The sequence below is a fragment of the Mangifera indica genome, chromosome 5 (assembly GCF_011075055.1).
Source record: "Mangifera indica cultivar Alphonso chromosome 5, CATAS_Mindica_2.1, whole genome shotgun sequence".
In the NCBI taxonomy this organism is placed as follows: domain Eukaryota; kingdom Viridiplantae; phylum Streptophyta; class Magnoliopsida; order Sapindales; family Anacardiaceae; genus Mangifera; species Mangifera indica.
In genome coordinates this window covers 14,655,546-14,675,881 of record NC_058141.1, presented here as the reverse complement: position 1 = coordinate 14,675,881, position 20,336 = coordinate 14,655,546, and the positions used below count along the sequence as shown (strand labels likewise).

The window sequence follows — 20,336 nt, the reverse complement described above, 5'->3', positions numbered from 1 at the left end:
TAATCAAGACCGTTGCATTCAAATGCAAATCATATTACCCCAATGAAAAAATTCTTAGCTTCTTTTCCTTTAATTTTTTGCTCAAAAACCAGATAGAATAGTTTGATTCCCGCGACAGTTACCTACCCATATTTCGTCATTTAGGACAAGCCAAAGTCCAATCAAGATCACATGAATAAGGAAGATTTGTTCTTTCTTCTAATATCAGATTCCATTATTGCAAAAGACATCACACGTGATTATTTATTTAGCTTTGTTTGGTAAAGAAGACAAACTGTATAAACTAAGATTCCATCTTTAGTTGTATTTTGACCCTTTGTCTTCTTTTCTTTCTTCACATCAATCGAATGAATTAACTGCGTCTATACTGAATGAGATGAAGAATCTTATAGATTGAGATCAAAAGCATATGAAGCATAGTAGGCTTGATATAGCACTATAATTTGTAAAATTTAAAAGGAAAAAAATTGCCTTATTTCCATGTTATAAGTAGATGAATGCAACAATAGGTTACAAAAATATCAGAGGACTTACCATTGTTCATAAGAAACAATTATGTGTGAAGTGATACGTTGAAAGCCATTGAAGAATTTGTTACGACGATTTCTTTTGAGTTATCAGCTGCTTTTGGGTGATCGAGACAATGAAATTTTATCCTAACATGTAGCGGTTTCATGAAGACGAGATCTCTCAAATCCCTGTTTGATTTTAACAAGAGATGGATGCATGAATCACCTCCTATCCCTCCAATTCTCTCTGGATTCAAAATCTCTGTTATCCTTGCTGCATATTTTTCTTGACTGTCTCCTTGTTGATCCGGATATCTTCTCAGCTTTAAGTATAATGCTGCATAAATAATGACCTGAAAGATATGTGGAAAAAAATAAAGGAATTATTTGACACAAATCAAGGTGTGTGAAAGGTTAGCGCTAAATTTGCATTGTAACAGTAAATAATCAATAAATCATTTCTAATTTCATGAAATTCCCGAAGATCTAAACATCTAACAACAAGAAGCTTACATCAGTACAGAATGTATGGGTAGATAGCATGCTCACATAAATACAACATGTTTAGGCAGCCAAGATTAACCACTCTATCATGCAATTTAACATTTTCAGATCAAACAAATTTTTTAATTTCTTGTTTTTTACTTTGCATTTTTTTTTAATGATCACCACACATGAAAAAGCCATCCCTCCCCTCCCTATGCATAAACCATGCTCATTGGCTAACTGGTTGACTTGATCATGTTCATCATTGAATCTAAAAGTTTTAAATTTACTTCATTTTTCCACTGTCGAAAAGAGAAAGTTGTGTACTGCCAAACTCTTCTTAAACAAAAATTCGGTCAAAAGCAGGAAGAATATCTCCCCATGCAGAGAAAGATAAACAGAAGAGAATGAAGGAGAGATCAGATTCATACTTCACTTGTTCCAGAACTGGTATTGACTGCACAATCAATGTGAACTCTTGCATCATCAGACTTCAAATCTGAAATTGCTTTATCATCTTCAATAGCCAAATCTGATTCAGTGGTAGTGAAGGCAAGGTTATCTAACTCATCAAACCACTGCTGGGAAACACCAACCTGTGTACACCCAAGAACTTAACTTCTGAGTTACTAAAAGTACAGACTAGCAGAAACAAAATGAAACATAGTATCAGAAAAAAATTGAAAAGAAAAATCTGCAGTGTATGAACCTTTTCTGATGATCCCATTAAATCCTCTGCTCTCGATACTTCAGTAGCAGCTCCTCTAGCCTGGAGCCATACACATCCTTCTTGTAATGGTTCAACAAGCTCAGTATCCAAAGGGATATCTACATTTATTTTGATGTCAATCCTACCTGTTATATAGAGAAAAAATCTAGGATCACTGCAGTTGATGTTGCATAATTTGCAGCCCTGGACCATCAATGGAAGCTAGACAACAAACTAAAAGCATATTCCATAAATTAAATTGTTAGTTGAATAACATTTGCTGACTCGGTCTAAGAATAGTGATCCCTGCTTTAAACTAAATAACTTTGCAGCATATCATTAACACGAAATTCAGATAAAAAGATTTAACTTGATACCAAAGTATATGTTTATAAGAGTTAAACACATCAAGCAAAGACTATTTCACAAGTTGAAAAAAAATCCAGTGTGGGTTTCCAAATACCTGGCAACAAACCAAAGTGTTGAAATTGGTGAGTCCCTGCTCCCAGAAGTCCATCAGCACTGTCAAATCATTTAGACAATTTATAAAAATGCGTATAATCAGGGCTCAAATGAAAAAAATTCACCATTACAGTTACATCCATCCAAATTAAAAGAATGTAGAGTTAGATGTAGAGCACCCATTGGTTGTCTCTGTAAACAAATTAATGAAGGAAGGAAGAAACAAACTTGTGGTAGCCAGACTGAAACTATGGCACATGATGCCAATTTTTAAAAGTGAAAACACTCACATGGAGTAAACTCTTTCCAAAGGGAAGGACAGCCAATAAGGTAAACCAAGAAGCCCAAAGTTTGATAACTGGAAATTTGAAAGGACTCCAGATTCTTTATTCAGCTTCAACACCTTCTGTCCAACTTAAAACACCAAACAAAATGAATAAATGGACACAAGCACAGAATAGATACACATAAACACCAAAGAAAGATATACAGAATTTGGTACCCATGTCACACATGATTATATGATTTTGAAGCATTGTAAAGGACGATATAAGCCCAGCATAGGGAAGCTCCTTTGGTGAACAGCTAGAACCAATTTGTTCTTGCAATAAATCATGAGGCATCTGTTTTAAGAAGGATACTTTCTCCATTATCAACCGTCCACAGATCTCCAATATATTTGAAAATCCTGATAGAGTATTTACCTGGCAATGTTAGAAATAATAAATTGACATTTATTATAAGCGATAAACCAAAGCATTTCATAAACCAATTTTGAACCTCTGACAACTTCTTTTATTTCTCCTGAAGCCAAATCCATTATCCATAAAGTTTCAAAGCTGCAAATAAAACTAAATTATAATTCCAATCCCCATAATACATAAACAGAATATAGTTAAGCATTAAATATGAACAATAGTATAGCTCATTACATTTAAAACATTTTAAACTTGTGATTGGGGCTATAGAGCATTGCAAGCACAATGAACATAACAAGCCAGCTTTCTAGCATGCTGGATCTATCTCAGGTTCTCAATACTTTACAATGATGAACCACAAGAAAATGTGTATGGGAAATAATGAATATGCAATGTCCTATCCAAAGCAGTAGAGTGGTTCACTCGTGGGCATACATATCCTACATAATACCATATCAAGAACCAAATATAGCCTTTAGGGTAGCAGAGAGAGTGCTAATGCATTGACACTTTTCTAGTAACTCCTATTTGCTACATTTTCATTCTTGAGTGGCATCAAAATACATGAAACTTAGATACATAAACCCTAAAATATACCTGAAAACATGTAACCTCCTACAGTCTTCACATTTACTGTTTTAACCAACTGGAAAGATGAATATCTAGACTTTCTCTTGAAACCACTTTCACACAGGTCCTAATTAGATAAAAATTCCATAAATTCGGAAAATAAGTCCTGACAAACTATTTCATCCTCCTAGCAGGTACAAGGGGCTTATTCTTAAAAACACCTTACATTTTTTGATCTATCATAAAAACTCATGTGGACACCCACTGCTCTTATTGACCAAGAACAAAGAAGAGTTGTGTCCTGTACCTGCGGTTGAAAATTAAAATACTATGATCCACTGACTTCATTAAATGCCAGGGAAAAATCAATGGTTGAGCGCCAAACTCTTTGGACTTTGTATCATCATCCTTCCTAAAACCCAGCTTATTCCTGATCCAGCTCCATAAATTATTAGATTTCTTATTGATAGTACAAGTTGGATATAGCGTCTCCACAACCCGCCTCTCCATGTCAGCTCTCCTGATGGCATGGTTCTAAGTGGATAGGAACCACCATAAAGCAAAGAAGTATAGAAGTATAAAAATAATTACAAGTGATGGTAACATATTAAAGATAGCACTATATTAAAAGATTTAATTAAAAAAATCAATAAAGATGAAATAGTGTATAAAAAACTCACAGAGAATAAATCTTTTCTGTAAGAATGACAAGAAAGCAACTTATCAAGTAAATACATTTTTTACTCTCATCAATCAAATATAATCAAGAAAAAGTACAAAGACATATCTTATCTAAAAGATAAATGAAAAACCATGTACACATTGAATGCATAATTAAAAAGGATGAAGTCTCACGCTTGAAACATCTAATTTTCCTTAAAACTTTAAAATCAGAAATCTTTATTTCTTAAAAGCATACCTCTGAATCTACAATATATAGGCAATCCTCGTCCTCGTTATAAAACGAAGCTCCAGGACGTGCCAGCTTGGCAGATTCAAAGTCCCCATCCTCAAAACCTGGGCAAGAACCAATCTGACATAAAAAAATATATGTGGTATCTAAATTAATTTATTCCCCAGTGTCATCCATGGACAAATAATAGAAGAACACACTAGATATCGATTGTAAAGATAAAATAAAGAAAAAGTGTATTAGTGGCTTTGGAACATTAGAGTCTAAACCTTAAAATAACATAAACGATTAACATCCCAAAACTAAATTTCAAGACAGCATGATAAACAACTGGTGAGATGAAAATACCAAGCTAAGAGGGATTTGTTTTGTTTACTCACTTAGAACTGTTTCAAACTACAAGCTAGAGAAGACTTAAAAACTGCATTGCAACTCATAAAAAACAGAATAGTTAGACCTTATACATACACAGTTCAGAATCTTTCCATTGCCATCAATTATGATGATCCGATGATGATTACTGTCAGAAAGGAACAAGCGATCACTACTTTCATCTGCAGATATGCAGCCTGCAAAAGGATCAGGATCTTTGAGTAAAGTGTAGTATAAACATATAGAACTTCTTGAGCAAATAAGATTAAGATATATGAGCACTTCATGTACTAAATAGTGTATATAAATGTTGCAAGCAAACTAAACTAGACAACAAATATAAAAAAGACAAGTATTCAGTTGATCTATAATAAAGCACAGACTGGCATTGATCTGTAAGTTTCTCTGTTTGAAATCTAATGAGGTAGGCCATCTATATTACCATTAAAAATTTGACAGGTAATTGGATAGACGGGTAAAATTTAGGAGACACGTAATTGGTTTCTTATCAGAACTAATTTTTCTACAAAGATAAAGAAAAAGTCATATGAGCAAATGAGGAAATAAGCATAGAAACGTGAAATCTGGAACACTCAGCTCTTTTGAGAATCTAATGGCAAGTCGATAACAAAGCATTCACAGCAAGTCTATACCTGGGAAGTGAAGGAGTAAGTTCCTCAAAGAATAACATAAATATGGTTCTTTAACAACCTCAACTTGTTTCACCCACATGGTTTTCAGGTTATAGGGTGAACTAGAATTCCCAGTTGGTGGCAGATTTAACTCCTCAACAGCTGCAAAAAGTCACCAAAGTGAGAAATGGCACAAATACTCCCACAGATGCATACATCTATGTCAGCTCAGGGCCACAATCCAATAATATCTACTCACCTACAGGGAAAGCCAAAGTAAAAGTATTCCATGCATAGGTAATACATAGCAGGAAATATTTTTTATTCTTGTTTCTTTTTGGATAAAAAAGTCAGAAACAAAATGTCTTCACTACTACAAAAACTACATTGAAATGCTGCATAATTCCAATAAGGAGGTCCTTTCCAAGTTACATTTTAATACCAAAATAGCAAATAAAGTAAAAAGTAAGGACATAAATGTTATGTCAGGATCAATAGTAGAGAACAAGAATGAGAAAACCTTTATTCACCATATAAAAAAGTTAGCCTGATGCATATACTTATCTCCATAAGATATAAAGAAAAAGGAATTAACTTAATGCATACATAGCTAGTATCATATATGTTAAGCACATACCTTTCATAAGCATTTCAACATCTAGGCCCTTCTCAGGGTAAACTCTAGCATTTCTAAAATTTTTAAATAGGATGTAGCAGGCTCCGATTTCCATCTGAAAAGCAACATGTTACTATCTCAACAAAACTACCAATGATTCTTTAAGACTAAAATTTATAACAATGGAATTTCAGTCATGGTTGTATACAATCCTTCAGTTCTGACACATTATTGAAATAACAGTCAACTATGGAAAATAGATTTTAAACCATCCATATTACATATCATTAATATGATGATCACAATAAGAAGTCTTTGTGCTGATAACAAGAAACATTCCACAACCTCAAAAAAATCCTTGTTTGAAAATTGCACTGGCAGAATTAAACAACAAATAACCATAATCTTAGAAGGTCCAATACTCATTATGGTGAAAACCGCATTTCTAATCACAGAATCTTATTATTTTGAGTTTCAAAAGTTAAACTAAGAATTCAAAACATCACCTTAGGGAAGTTCTTGTTAGACAATAAAACAGGAAATGTAATGTATTCCTTCATCACCAATTCAAAAAGACGAGTTTGATCAGTAGTGGAGCTAATTGAGCAGGCAGGTAGAAAGGCCATAACACGGAGCAATGGAAACCTGCATGAGATAAGTTACATATATTGAAGCTCCTAACAATTAATTACATAGTTACTACAAATATCCCATATCCAGTAATGCAAAACAACAAATATTTTATTCTTCTAACCTCTGCTGAATTAACTTTATTTGCTCGAAATTATTAACTGAGCCAGCTATTTTTGAGCCACAATTATCCAGGAATGGTCCAGCAAAAACCAAAAAAGCTCCATCTTTGTTGAAGAATTCTTTGTTTCCTTGAACTACATTAAGCCAACAATGATGTGGGCCTGTACATTCATTTCTTCATGAGCTTTTAATAAGACTGCAACCAATGAGTTTCTTCCTTTTTCTTCACTTACATGTATTCAATTTAACATACCTTGAAGCTCACTGAAAGTGGATTCAATGAAAGATAACATATCAACTTGACGAGTAGACTTCTGACGTAATGCTTTTGACATTGTGGACATACTGAAACTGACTGTCAATTTACAAGTTCAAAAAAAATACAGATAAAAGAAAATACACTGAATCTAAATGTTTGTTAATTATACCTCCATTTTTGCCAATTTCATCACAATCTCGCGGCAGTGGATTCATAGAGGAAGAAAAAGTGCCGATTATTTGTCTGGAATGCTGATAACCATTGCCTGACATTATTAAGAAAGGACATCGTAAAACATCTCAAGAAACCAAAATATTATTATCATAATTAATTAAAATTAATTGAAAACCTGAGTGAATTTGTGGCACAAGCCTTGAAATTTGTCTGAGTCGTGCATATCTCAGAGCCATTTTCGCCTGAAGGATGTTAACACTGGGGATTTCAAGTTTGTTTTCGGGTAGGGTTTAACTACCCGTATCAGAATTGAGTGGGGAATTAAGATTCCGGGTTACAATCTATTCGGCCTAGTTTATTGGGCCCTATTGAACCAATGGACTAATGGGTCCTTTTGATTATGGGCCATTAGGTAAGTAAAACCCAACACTGATCAAATGGGTAAAAATTATATAATAATATTATATGTATGTATTTTCGAATACATATATGATATGTTATTATATAATTCAATAATGTTAATTTTATAATAAAATAATAACCAATCATAATATAATATATCATATATGTATTTATTTATATACACAAAAATAAGTATATATAGTATTATCCAATCTCATATCACGTGTCTCATTTGCTTCAATTCAAGCAGTCGCATCACAATAATTAATTTGACATAGGTAGTCCTAACCATACTATTTGGTTCTTTCATTATTAGATCAAATCAGGGATAAACAGAGTATTATTAGATCAAATATGAACAGAAAAATTCTAAGGAATCAACTTCATATTTTATTGAGACAATTTTGGAAGATTAAATCTGGCTTCTAGTAACACCTTTTGTGCTGATCACAGAAAATTTAATTATGATGAATGGTTTCTATTGAAGAATAAATTTCAAAATTGTAGAAAAAATGAATTTGATTCAAAAGGGTTAAAAAAAATCGAGTCTCTATCACTTTTATGAAACTTTGACTTATAATTGTAAGTCTAATCATTGTGTCTCAATTCAATTAATATTGTCGTTATCATAGTATAAATAAGGGTTATTAATAGGGTTAGATTCGAATCGAGCCCATTTGAGCTCGAGTTCGGTTCGAACAAACCTAAAACGAGTCAGTCCTAGACAAGCTCGAGCTTGAAATGAGCCAAACCGAATTCAAGTCAAGTTAGAGCTTAGCTTTCACGAGCTCGAGCTCTACTATATGTAAACTAAGTTGAACTTGAGCTCGGCTCGACTCAGATCCAACTCTGGTTATTAATTTTTCGATTCCAAATTGAAAAAAAACTGTGTATAAATTATAAAAATGCCCAATTTGTTAAAAATCTAGGCAATAAATTTTAAAATAATTGGCTATGCAAATTGTATATGAATCTTTCTCCTTCCATTTCCAATTTTTCACATAATCAAACAACAAACCAGAGGTGCAGAGTCTCAATGGAATGAACAATGCAACTAGTTTTTGGTGTTGCAATGCTGCTGGTCATTAAACTTCCCTGGCACAAGTCAAAATGCAATAGATCATGATTTTTTTCATTTACTGAAAACAGAAACGCCATCATAAATCCTATGATTGGTTTGGATAATATTCGGCAACAGGGAAGTGATATTGTTATAATCACCAAATCATGGCCTCTCTTCATGGCTTTGTTTAATTGTTGGCATTTCAACTTTCTTGGATGATGTGTTTTGAGAAGACAAAAGCTAAAGTCCAACATAACACTACACATCTAATAATTTCTCAACCAAAACAAAAAGGGCTCCTCTCCTCTCTCTTTCCTCACTGTTTTGTATGCTTACAGATCTGACTCATGCTGGTCTTTTGTTGAGATTCCCTTCTTTTCTTTGCCTTATTTGTAATTTTAACCTAATACAAACACAATGCAAGAAATTCCAGGCAAAATTCTTTCTTCCTACTTCAAAAGAACTGTGTTGGTTTCGCTTTTTGTGCTGAAATAATTCTATGCTCACTTTCAGTCTTCTTCAGGAAGGCTCAATGGTGAGATCTATTTGGAAGACAGCTAGCTAGCTAAAGCCTGGGGACCTAGTTCACTTTCTTTTTTCACTAGATTTGATTCGCCATTTTCACCATCAAAAGACACCCCTTTAAGAGAAAAATTATAAAATATTACAAGGACTCTGTCATCTGTCGACTCTCAAATTAGAACACCTTCACGTTCTACCATTAAACCCTTCAAGAAATAATTATCATATGAAACACCAAATAACTTACACCACATCATCTATATATGAAACAAATAGGTAAATACATGCATATAGAAAAATATATAGAATATCTCTCTTGCTATACATTTTTCATCATAAAATAATAACAAAGACAACAAACCTATTGAGACAACGGTCATACTGATTACAGTTTCATAATAACTTCGTCCGTTAAGGCTTTCTCATCTTCAACCGGTTCATGGTGGTCCAGTTCCAAACTTACCTGTTTGAAATGGGGTTTGGTCCGCTGGGAACTTCATGAGCTGCAGCTTCATACTCTCTTTTTGCAGCCTTGTTTTTGGTTTGTTCGGGATGCAAATTCATGGTAGCTGTTGTAGATGACGATGATGACTCAGAGGATTCTAAGAGGAACCTATTGTTTTGGTGGGTAATTGAGGGAGACATTTTTGAAAGGTTTTCATGATAGCTAGAGCTTAGCAGGATGAGAAAAATGCAGAAAAGGGCAAAAAGGAGATACAGAAAGTGGGATTTTGAGGTTGTTACAGAAAAATTTGATGGTGTTTTAGGTGCTGCCATGCAATTATCAAGAGAAATAAACCACCCCCCCAAGAGCCCGCAAGGGTTCAATATCCATGAACCAGCACCAAGGCTAGCTAAAGAAGGGAGGAGGAGGAAAGAGAAAGGTATAGCAGCAGAAGCTTCAGCAAAAGTGAATATATGAAAGGAGGTTTTGAAATTCGATACACATTTGGAGAGGAAAAATATGACTAACTTAACATGGAAGTTTATTTGATATTTATTTAGAAATTCACCATATACTATATATCAAGACTAACTAATACAAGGTTAATTATGTTTTTGGAATAACAATGATAAAAATTTGCTTAATTATTAAAAACTGCTTCATAAATATTATTACTATGAAAACGATATGGAAAAGGGTTTGAAAGTTTTATTGTTGACAAACACAAACGAAAGCAGCATTTAGTCATTGGGGTATCTTGTAAATGAAAATTTAATGAAAAGAAATTATTCAAAGTTAAAAAAGGAATAGCACCTGATGATAATAAAGAAAAGGAAGAGGTGGTGGAAGGAGGAGTGGTGGCTTTTTCTTGGTTGGCCGGTTCCCCAAGAAATCTTTCTTTGACTTGGAGAACACAGCCCTAAGTAACAAAATATATATTGTGATATTGTTCTTTGCTTAGTTTTTACAAAGAAAAAAGTTTGTCCATACTTTGTTCCTTTTGGCGCGTGCTTCCTACCCTCTATTGTTTCCTTTTCACGATAAATTCCACTTAAATGTTTTTCTAATGCTATCTTCTCATTGTTCATGGTTTTGAAGTTTACTTTAAGATGCATATGAAATCTGACTAACTTAGATTTAAGGCTCTTTAGCCTCATTCTTCATGGGTTTCAAGTTTATTTTAGAATGCATAAATTAAACATGAAACATCGGTCAAATTTACAGTAAACTGAAATGAAGATTTAAAGGTGTACGGGGTGAAACTTATCAACCAGAACTGTTCTTAATTTAGCAAAAAACAAATAATTTATATTAAAAGGGTTGTTTGGAAGAAAATATAGTTGCTGATGAATTGAAATTCTCATGTTTTTCATCAGCCTCTCCTGGTGAATCTCAAATTTGTAGTCATGGTTATGCTAGCTTCTATCTGTAAAACAGTAAGGACAGTAAACATGTTGCTTCTTTTTGTCTCTTAGTTTAGCATATTTATTTGGAATCACTATATTTATATATAATATTAATCCAATATGAAAAACGTTAGATTCCTCTTAACCCTAATCGAGGTCAAGACTAAGTGAAATTATAACGAAAGGCCAAACATATACGTATGTCTCCCGTTATGGGCGATGCATGGGTCCCCAGTACTGCCTGGGTAAAATATTTCAGAGGGAGAAATTAGAGAGGGGTGGTCCGTAAAGGCTAACTTTGAAATTTGGTTTTCCATTTTCAACTTCTTAATGAGTGGCGATGGTGAGCATGGCAAAAAGATGAGCATGATAAGAGGTTTCATGTAGAAGCTGATGAAATAGGAAACATAACATAATTATACGTGAAGATTGCAGGCGTCATGCATTGAAAAACTATATTGAGAATTATGAATTAAATATGATAATGTATTACAGAAGTTGTATAGGGTTACTGCACATTAAAAAGAAAGCTACTTGACAAACAAAACAGCTAAAGAAACTCGACACCAGCAAAGGAGATTGATTGGACTGGTGAGCGAACTTCCTACCTGCCCTATCAAATAAGCTCGAAATGTTTTGGCCCCTCTCCTCACAAAGTAAAAACGTATATATAGTTGTAGAAATATATGTTTGCTTAGGGGGAATCACAGTTTCCTCCATTCCTTTGAAGCCTTATATTATAGCATCATGCTCAAACCAAACCAAGCTATGGCTGGCTAGCTAGGCTAATCAAATCAAAAGTAAATAAGTTGAAGAAAAGAAAGCCATTGAAATGAAGTATACATAGTGAAGTTATCAAATCAAATGCCCCTCGAGACACATCCAACAGCCCTGGTTGCCCGCCCAAGAAGGCCAGTACCCATGTGCTGCTTTTGCAAAGCTTCCATGACATCTGGTACCAAAAGTCAATAGAGTGGACCTCGAAATTAACTTTAAATTACTAGTGGCTATATTATTAAAAGTAAACAGTAAATCATGAATGATTATTTCAGCATAGTGAAGACAAAGATAGCCCATCTATGTGTGGAAATCAATCTTTAATTTAATTTCTTCTGTATTTAGGTAAGCTGTAATAAGCTAGCTAGCATCAAATCCGAGGTCATTTGGTGACCAATATGTCAAAGATTGAGGTAAGACTTTGATTTTGATCCATATGCTCCTTATCTTTCTGCCCTTGAAAATTAAAAGGGCGCTCTTTGTGAAATTTAGCAAAAGTGTTAAGTACGGACGTCTTGGAATTACAACCATTGGAGGCCATGTGGAGCGAAGAATATTTTGGTCTGCAGATTTTTCCATAACTTCCCATCAACTGATACTGGTTATAGCTGCTTCTTTTTCATGCTTTGTCTATGAACCAGTAAATAAAAAACCCAATTCCCACATTTGACGTTGAAAGGACTTTGTAAAGGAATCGGTATTTGGTGCTAGAACTTAATCATTTTATAAAGTATACATAATTATTACTTTCAATCTTCAATTTCCAATATTCTTTTTCCCACTCACTTATGTTGGATGGCAATTTAAGAATTCCAGTCTTCGACTAAGCATCTCTGATATATACAGTCTTTTGATATTTTTGTGTTGTTTTATTAAATGGGACCTTGATTAATGAATGGCAGGCTCTGGCTGTTTTGTTGCTTGGAGCCGGGAAATGACACTACAGCACTGGACTGAGGAGATTTATTTGGCTCAGCTCAGCTCAGCTTCATCAGGTTCCCTTCGATCAAAGTAGTGTCGACTCATATAATTAAGGCCTTAGCCCCTTAGTCACCAATGTGGAATCAAGATACAAACAGTAGCAAAATGCCATCCAAGGTGCAGTCACGATTTGAAAAGGCTAAGGAGATGTCACAGTTAAAAAACAAGTGAGAAAATGATCATACAGAATGCAAGATTTCACTTTATCGTTACCCAATGTTACAAAAATTGGTGAAGCATTAAAACTTTCAAAATGAAGTTTTGGATTTAAATTTTTATTACGTTTGTGAAATCTTGACTTATCTGGTACAGTAGTTATGGATCCATCCGTCCAACAAATACGGGTGATTCAAAGATTTCACTTTATTCAAAAACACAGTTTTGAGATAAAACTTTTTCTTTCTTTTAAAAAAAATATGTACAATATGAAAGCCAGTAAATGGTCAATTGATCAAGTTCAATTTGGGTGGTAATATGTTTGTGTCTATGTCGCCACTCATGGTCAACATTGTGCTAGTTTTCTTGCTCTCTTTTGAAATAAATTAACATTCTTTTGGTAAATTGGGCTTAGAGGGCAGAGGCTTTCGGCTATCCAAAATTGATTGAAGAGATTCTTTCTTCTAATGTAATGCCTTGTTTGGCAGTCAAAGAAATATAGATAAAAAAAATTATACATTAAAATATTTAATTGTGGGTCAAAAATCTGACGTGCAGCTGAGATTAGCCAAAGTATATGATTAGGATGAAAGGATTCTCCAACCACATGCAAATTATGAAAAATCCAAGTGTTATGTATAAATTGATTAAATTTGGTAGATTAGATATTTTAATTATTCATTCTTAAAACCAAGTAAATTGTTAAGTACTGTAACATTACAAATTACTTAGAATAAAAATTTTCATATTTTATATATGAAAATTGGAGTTGCATTACCCCGTTAATTAATTTTAATATTAACTACACTGAACTGATCTTACAATCATTAAACTAAATAAATTAAAGGTTTGATCTTAATATATCTCTAAAAGAGACTTAAACTTATACTCTCTTATATATGAACTTTTCTTTTTTATCACATAAATTATACTATTAATTAATGTTGTAAAAAACATATAATATTGTTTTTCATATTTAAACTTCCTACATTTGCGTTAAACTTAATAAATCTTTAAATAATGGAATTAACCCAGAAAGCACGGATCTAAACTGAATGCGATGTTTTGATAATAAATACTAGAAGATAAGGAGAACGGCAACATCTTCTTTGCTTCTTATTGCTTTGTCTCTCAATGAACGGGGTGGGGATATTCAAAATGTAATCAATATGAAATCACAACAGTTCCATCTGCCTAATTGCTTTCATGCAAGGTTCCTTTCACTACCCAACACTTGCAGTAAATTAAGTACATGAATTGGCCAAGAGCAGAGAGAGACACTTACCAATAACATCTTTTATAATTCAGCAATCATGGTATGGAAAACGTATTACTATATTTTCTGGTGAAGATCAAATGTTGCTCATCTTTAATTATCACCACTTCACCATTATTTATTTTTATTTTTTGGATAGTGATGCTTCATCAACTCTTCTTTTTGCATTCCTTTCTCTGTTCCTTTTTTCTATCTTGTCTATTTCAGGCCTTCTATGATAACTGATACCAAGGCCATAATTTCAGATTTATAGAAGACAGTGGGTGCCTTCGTTCACACAAACTCTATGAAAAACTGAATTGAATGTGAAACTAGATCAACGTTGAATTGCAATTTTGTGTTTATCCCAGATGAAAAACAAAAACCCTAATAAAAGTTAGTTTTTTCTTGGCTTTATAATATGCGTGGTTAAAGGGGTGAGGGGTTTCTAGAGTGGGAGACCGTGCTTTATATAAAGTTAGTTGAACAACACCGCCTTGAATTGATTAGTGTAATAAGAAGTTTCTCAACCGAAGCGATTATCGTGTAAAGATGGTAGGGCACAAGAATTATCTTCTGAAATGTTAACTTTTGCTTTTTCTGATTTTTTTAAAAGTAATGTCATCTCTCTGCACATCACTTTCACCTGTTTGTGTTCCCACCATTTTCTTCATTAAAATTAAGAAACTAATCACTTACACAAAACAGAACAAAAAGCACCCACTTAGAAATCCATATCACAGATAGATATGGGCATGATTAGTGAACCAATCTATCATCATGACTTCCTTTAGCACTTCAAACTTCAAACAGGGCAAGATCACCTATTCTCTGAAACATTCTGAATTTAACCTATCTGAGAGTCCGGGGCATAAGCCACATAACAGAACACACAACAATTGGGTATAAAAGTCTTGATGAATCACTGCCTAAATTTCACATGATTATACACAAACTGGTGAATATCATATGGCCATCTTATTGATAATGATATAAAGGTGGAAGTCAATATAGTAACTTCAAAAAGAATCTCAATTCTCAAATTAATTGAGCAAGTCTTTGCAAGAAGCCTCTAAGCTAAATGAAGAAATGAGGGTTTAATTCGACAGTCTAAGAATAGCGTTACTCACACAGGCAATTCCTATATCAAGTGAATAACAAACTTTATGAACATAGCAATGAACTACAAAAATGCACCAGTTGTATCACATCTTACTTCCATCGCAGGGACTGTCTAATTCCGGTGTAGATAAGTCCTATCGACCTCCCAATCAAGCTAACAAAAAAGAATGAGATGGCATTGCTGAGTTTTTCAAAAACTGCTCTAATAAATGGCAAGCTAATGTCAGATAATTCGAGGAATAGGCTGAAGTAATACCTCCTGCAACACATAAAATTTGAGCTAGATTCAATTGAAAATGCTGAAAATATTAAAAATCATAAACCGATGAAAATGCAGCAAATAAACAGGACAAATTGGGGGTGAAAAACATATGTGATCCATGTTAGAAGAAAATTGTCTTTAAAATTTTGAAAAGCAACTCCTGAATGCTTCTAAATGATTAATAAAAGAATTAATTTCAAACTCATATCATAAAAAAATCTGTGCATAATTTTTTATCTAATACGTTTTCAATACGAAGTACTGAAACAATCTCATTTTCATCTCTAGCAATCTCAGGTGCTTCCTAAGTCATAGACCTTGTATTCAATGCTGCTTAATGCATGAAATTAAAATTGCTATGGGGTACATAGAAAAGCCATACCACCCTGTCAGGGCCCTTAGTTCCTTGGTTCTTCTCACAGAAATGGAAATTTGGATTATTTCAATATAACTTGATGCAGATGTCGAAGTCCCAGATTTTCCCCAGGTCAGCTTCTTCCACCAATTATGATTCTCAAGTTGGATATCCCTGCTAGATTCCTCAATGAGATGCATCTGAAATGTGCACAGGTCAAACCGATCTTCATACATTGATACAACTGCCTTCACATTTTGGTACAACCATAAATTCAGGGCCACCTGTTCAAGAGAAAGAAAGGTTTAAAGTCATGATGTTTAGCTCCCTAATATTTAAAATAAGGAAAACATTTAGATGAAACCACTTCAAAACCATTATGAAACACGTGCAACAGATTCAAACTTGAGGTTAATTCGTAAGGCCATTTAGTAAGTCCCTTTTTTGCAATGACAGTAGAAAGAGAAACAAAATACAGAATCCAAAAAAGCATATTAAACATTGACCACAGGTTCATGAAATAATAATACTAAGCTGGGAAAGAAATTACTTCTACCTCATTACGTAATCTTTGGAGTGCACGGGTTGACAGATTACACATCACCAAACCCAGGCTGTTAATTTCATTTGACAAATTGCCGTCGACAGAAATAAGCTCTAGATAAATGCTCGCAATCCCATCTGCTAGAGTTATCACCAAATCTTCTAATATAGAATCCACATACAAAGAAAACAAAGTCTTGTCGTAACAGCAACCCTTTCTGCTAAACAAATATGATGGTACAGCACGTCAAAGTAGATTAGATACAGATAGAATACCACTGAGCAAGTTTTTACAGAAAGCTAACAGCATGGGAATAAATTCCTCATCAAACACGTCTACAAAAACTAACACAGGGTCAATAAAGAAAAAGTAGAGTGTTGATCTATCACATAAATTGGACCAGGCAAAATTCCAGTAGTTGATGAGAGCCAATTCATTTTGCATAGCTATTGACTGGATGATCTTGAATCTGCTGGACTCCTAAGAAGGCCAACTTTGAAGCAGCGATGTGGTTAAGAAGATGACTACGACGATTTGTAGGGATAATCTATATTTGCATTTGGAAAATAACCATCTTGGTATTCTATAACCTTTTGGCTCTTTACAGAAAAATACGCATCCTCTTTCACAAACAGTATTTTATCTCAATACAACTACTTAGTTTACATAGAATGGAGAAACTTTTGTTTTGTACAAAAAAAATAAAAAAAGTAACAAAGAATAAAAGCAAATACATTATTAAAGGTAGATGTGCTGTACAGGGACAGATATTTCCCCACAATGTGCAAAACTGGCACTAACATGTATGCATTCACTGTATCCAGCAGATAACTATTCCACAGTTAATTCTACATGATTTATGATAAATTCATCTGATTCAAGAAACAACACCAACTGGTTTTACCTGGGGCAATCGAACCGAAGAAAGTACACTAATTCAGCATAAAGATCTCTCTTGCCTAACTTTACAATATTCTTTAAAACAGTATCATCTCCTTTTAACTTCTCTGTAATAAGAGAAATAAGTGCCTGAAACAAAGAGTGACAAAGACATGAAAAGCATTTAGTAGGCACAAAAGAGGGAAGTGTAATGGTACTGACAGTGCAACAAATTGAAATTTGCAAGATACCTTGTCAACATTACTATTGTCTAGGTCAAATTCATTTTCCAGCCAAGTCATGCATACTGTTTGACAGGATTCTCGAATGATTTCAGAAAAAATAGTTGTCCAATCATCCATGTTAACAGAGTTGGGATTGCTGGAGATATTATTTACCTAAAACAAAACGCTGAAATATTAAATCACCAGAGAAGAAAAAATTATTCAAGGGAAGGATATATTGCAATTAGTAACCATGCAATGCCACATTTATTGGGAAAACACCACACTTCCAGTATTTGAAGTCAAAAAGATACACTGATATCTAAAAATACATGCATCTATGATGTAACTGGCCTAACTGTGGCATATGAATCATAAAAACCCTATCAAATAGAGTTGAGAAGTAACACCAAATGTTTCTTCGCAAAACGATGATTGTAAGTAATGCAAATAATTTTGGCAAATAATGCCGTAACTATGTGATAAATACAAATTATCATAAAAATCTTTTCTCTTATGCTGCAGAGTAAATATATGCCATATACACCATTGAGATATGTACTAAAATGTTAAATAACATTCACACATTCAAACATTATTTTTGGAAACTTTTATCTACAAGAAGCATATTTATCTTCCAATCACAACTAATTAAAACAATAACTTATTCATACTCTCGGTACCAACAAATTTTGTAGATTTACATTCAAGATTGTTACAACCTAAAAGAATTTTATAAAAATACAAACAAGAAGCAGAGCTATTTATCATCCTTTCTGCAATTAATTTTGTTTTTACTTTAACCAGAAGGGTCTTATAACCAGTATAAGAATCTATCTGTGCAAGTAGAATGCTCAATTGCTTAAAAAGTAGCAAATTTATGCATTGTAAATATAGTTCAAGGAGACAATATAGACAATGCCTGCCTCTTTCTCAAGCTGCAGAAAAGAAGCCCAAAGCAACCGTAACTTTGGTCCCTCAGATACAGCATACAAACTTAGTTGGTGCTTTTCCTGTTGTTGTTCAAATTCAAGGGCTCTGTTTCCAGAATTAATACCATGTTCAATAGCATCTAGAGAATCCAAAAGTTTTTGTTTCACCACTTCCCAAGCATAATTTAAATTAGCTTTGTCATCATTCTTCCGGGCACTGCATTTAAAGGAGAAATTGCCTGAGTAACAAAGAAAAACAAGCATACTGAAACCAGAAATGCAGTCATATTCCAGATAACCCAAACAACGTGTCTATGTGCAACAAAACATATGTAATATTTGATATCCTTACCCTTACCTACCAGGAGAGGTTGAATTCTCAGAGGCCACAACGTTATCAAGTATGCTCTTTTGCAAAGTGTGATTAGACTTCTGAACAGGAATTACTCCAGCCAGATAAGTAAGGAAAATACTGGCCATAAGAAGTACCTGATCACCAACGGGAATCCATTCAGAGACTGTTGCAACATCAGAGTTCACCAAAAACCCTGAGCAACTACATTTGAATGAACATTCCCTGGGATGTGGATAGACTAACTGATTTTCAGCGCTTGAAGTCCTAATCACACACATTTTCTGCAATGAGAACTGGGCAACTTTACATCTTCCACTGGAACACCTTCTACAGCCACAAAGGCAAAAGAAAATGCAAGACTCAACATCAGCACGGATATTATCCCTTTATGGTGGGAACACCTCTATGCACACAGAATACTATAGTTGCTAAGGATGTTTTAATGCATAAATTAGGAAAACATTATGTTACAATTATCTGGGACCTGAGGCACAGCTCAACTGGACCAACTATAGACATACAAACTGTCCAAATTTTGTCGTCATAACAAAACTTAGAGAGCAAAAGATTCAAGGGTTCATTCTCAGTGTTCTCACAATTTCTCATCACATCAGGGTGCATAAGATATATAATAAAACTCATTATTAACAATAATAGAAAACTGAGAACTATCTGCAAAGAAATATGAAACTCAATAAACAATCAAGAATGATTACTCAAGCTGGCAAGGCTCATTCCCATTCTCAAGACAACCATGAAGCACCACCATAGATCAATCTAAAATAAAGCAAAAAAGTAAGGAAGGAAAACCTTTGAGCCGGTCTTAAAAATGAATTCTTTCGCAAACATTCTCTCTCTTTTGCACGAGTACTCTGCATATACAGCTTAATACATGTTGGAGCTGCCACATATTCCGCCATTTTTCAAATTCAAGTTCCTCAATCAGCACATAGCGTAAATTGCACGTACATTGCAAACTATACCAACGACCACAGCTTCAAATCAATTGATACATCAGAATATTAGCACTAAATCGATTTGCAATGAATTCATACTAAAGAGTAAATAAATGAATAATATTGAATAGCAACAAACTGAAGGCGAAGCGAATAATTAATTTAATTAAGTACTAAACAACAACGCCTACTTATATCTAGATCTCTAAGTTGACAGTAAGAGCAATCAACAGAAGTTGAATAAACTAATGGAATATAAATTACGAAAAAAGCAGTTACCGATGAAAGCGAAGTGAGAAAGTAGATGGAAGAAGACGAGTGCGACTAAAGAGGTTAGGATTCTGAATTGAAGTGAAGAAGAAAAGAAGAGGTTGATGAGTGAAGATGAGGATTGGATTTGTGCGTACCTGGTTCTTTCCGTCCTCACAAAATACTCCAAATAAACTGAGAGGGCTCGCTGCCCATTTCCTTTTTTGTCAAATACACAAAATCTTATTATTGGCTGACAATTGGCAACATTCGGATGGGTGTGAAAATTGATTTTTTA

The 20,336-nt window shown here is 33.9% G+C and overlaps 3 protein-coding genes across 13 annotated transcripts; all 3 read right to left on the bottom strand.

Moving 5' to 3' along the window:
* Positions 1-393: 393 nt before the first annotated feature.
* LOC123217465 lies at positions 394-7,469 on the bottom strand. 2 transcript variants are annotated; one of them, XM_044638507.1, is made up of 17 exons: positions 7,329-7,469; positions 7,149-7,244; positions 6,974-7,075; positions 6,722-6,881; positions 6,474-6,612; positions 5,989-6,082; positions 5,373-5,513; positions 4,816-4,916; positions 4,354-4,467; positions 3,742-3,968; positions 2,947-3,005; positions 2,669-2,854; positions 2,457-2,580; positions 2,168-2,226; positions 1,705-1,850; positions 1,427-1,591; positions 394-862 (listed from the first exon to the last, which is right to left on the bottom strand). In XM_044638507.1, the coding sequence occupies exons 1-17, from the start codon at positions 7,387-7,389 to the stop codon at positions 554-556; spliced, it is 2,283 nt and encodes a 760-aa protein (XP_044494442.1). In that variant the 5' UTR covers positions 7,390-7,469; the 3' UTR covers positions 394-553. The 2 variants fall into 2 exon arrangements, 1 of the variants encoding a protein (XP_044494442.1); XR_006502490.1 differs by lacking the exon at positions 394-862 and having other exon boundaries at positions 1,539-1,591; positions 1,705-1,764.
* A 1,898-nt stretch (positions 7,470-9,367) lies between these two features.
* Positions 9,368-10,505, bottom strand: LOC123216096 (CLAVATA3/ESR (CLE)-related protein TDIF). Its single transcript, XM_044636459.1, is given in 2 exon segments — positions 9,368-9,950; positions 9,952-10,505. Coding segments are annotated over 2 exon segments (375 nt in total). The 5' UTR covers positions 9,976-10,505; the 3' UTR covers positions 9,368-9,599.
* A 4,614-nt stretch (positions 10,506-15,119) lies between these two features.
* On the bottom strand, positions 15,120-20,336 carry LOC123215593. 10 transcript variants are annotated; one of them, XM_044635754.1, is made up of 10 exons: positions 20,197-20,248; positions 19,981-20,034; positions 19,644-19,828; positions 18,837-19,160; positions 18,473-18,695; positions 17,574-17,720; positions 17,348-17,472; positions 16,456-16,663; positions 15,927-16,183; positions 15,120-15,541 (listed from the first exon to the last, which is right to left on the bottom strand). In XM_044635754.1, the coding sequence occupies exons 3-10, from the start codon at positions 19,751-19,753 to the stop codon at positions 15,373-15,375; spliced, it is 1,563 nt and encodes a 520-aa protein (XP_044491689.1). In that variant the 5' UTR covers positions 19,754-19,828; positions 19,981-20,034; positions 20,197-20,248; the 3' UTR covers positions 15,120-15,372. The 10 variants fall into 10 exon arrangements, with proteins under 10 accessions (XP_044491689.1, XP_044491687.1, XP_044491692.1 ...); XM_044635752.1 differs by lacking the exon at positions 19,981-20,034 and having other exon boundaries at positions 20,197-20,336; XM_044635757.1 differs by lacking the exon at positions 19,981-20,034 and having other exon boundaries at positions 16,456-16,660; positions 20,197-20,336.

What these genes read in the sequence shown, in the direction of transcription:
- LOC123217465 (XM_044638507.1), bottom strand. Translation starts at nt 7,389, where the DNA reads ATGGCTCTGAGATATGCACGACTCAGACAAATTTCAAGGCTTGTGCCA. An exon ending in CTAACAAGAACTTCCCTAAG is followed by an intron (nt 6,083 to 6,473) that starts GTGATGTTTTGA and finishes GTTGCTTTTCAG; the next exon opens with ATGGAAATCGGAGCCTGCTA. An exon ending in TATATATTGTAGATTCAGAG is followed by an intron (nt 3,969 to 4,353) that starts GTATGCTTTTAA and finishes CTATCCACTTAG; the next exon opens with AACCATGCCATCAGGAGAGC.
- LOC123215593 (XM_044635752.1), bottom strand. Translation starts at nt 19,753, where the DNA reads ATGGCGGAATATGTGGCAGCTCCAACATGTATTAAGCTGTATATGCAG. An exon ending in AATTCAACCTCTCCTGGTAG is followed by an intron (nt 18,696 to 18,836) that starts GTAAGGGTAAGG and finishes CTTTAAATGCAG; the next exon opens with TGCCCGGAAGAATGATGACA. An exon ending in TTCTGCAGCTTGAGAAAGAG is followed by an intron (nt 17,721 to 18,472) that starts GCAGGCATTGTC and finishes GTTTTGTTTTAG; the next exon opens with GTAAATAATATCTCCAGCAA.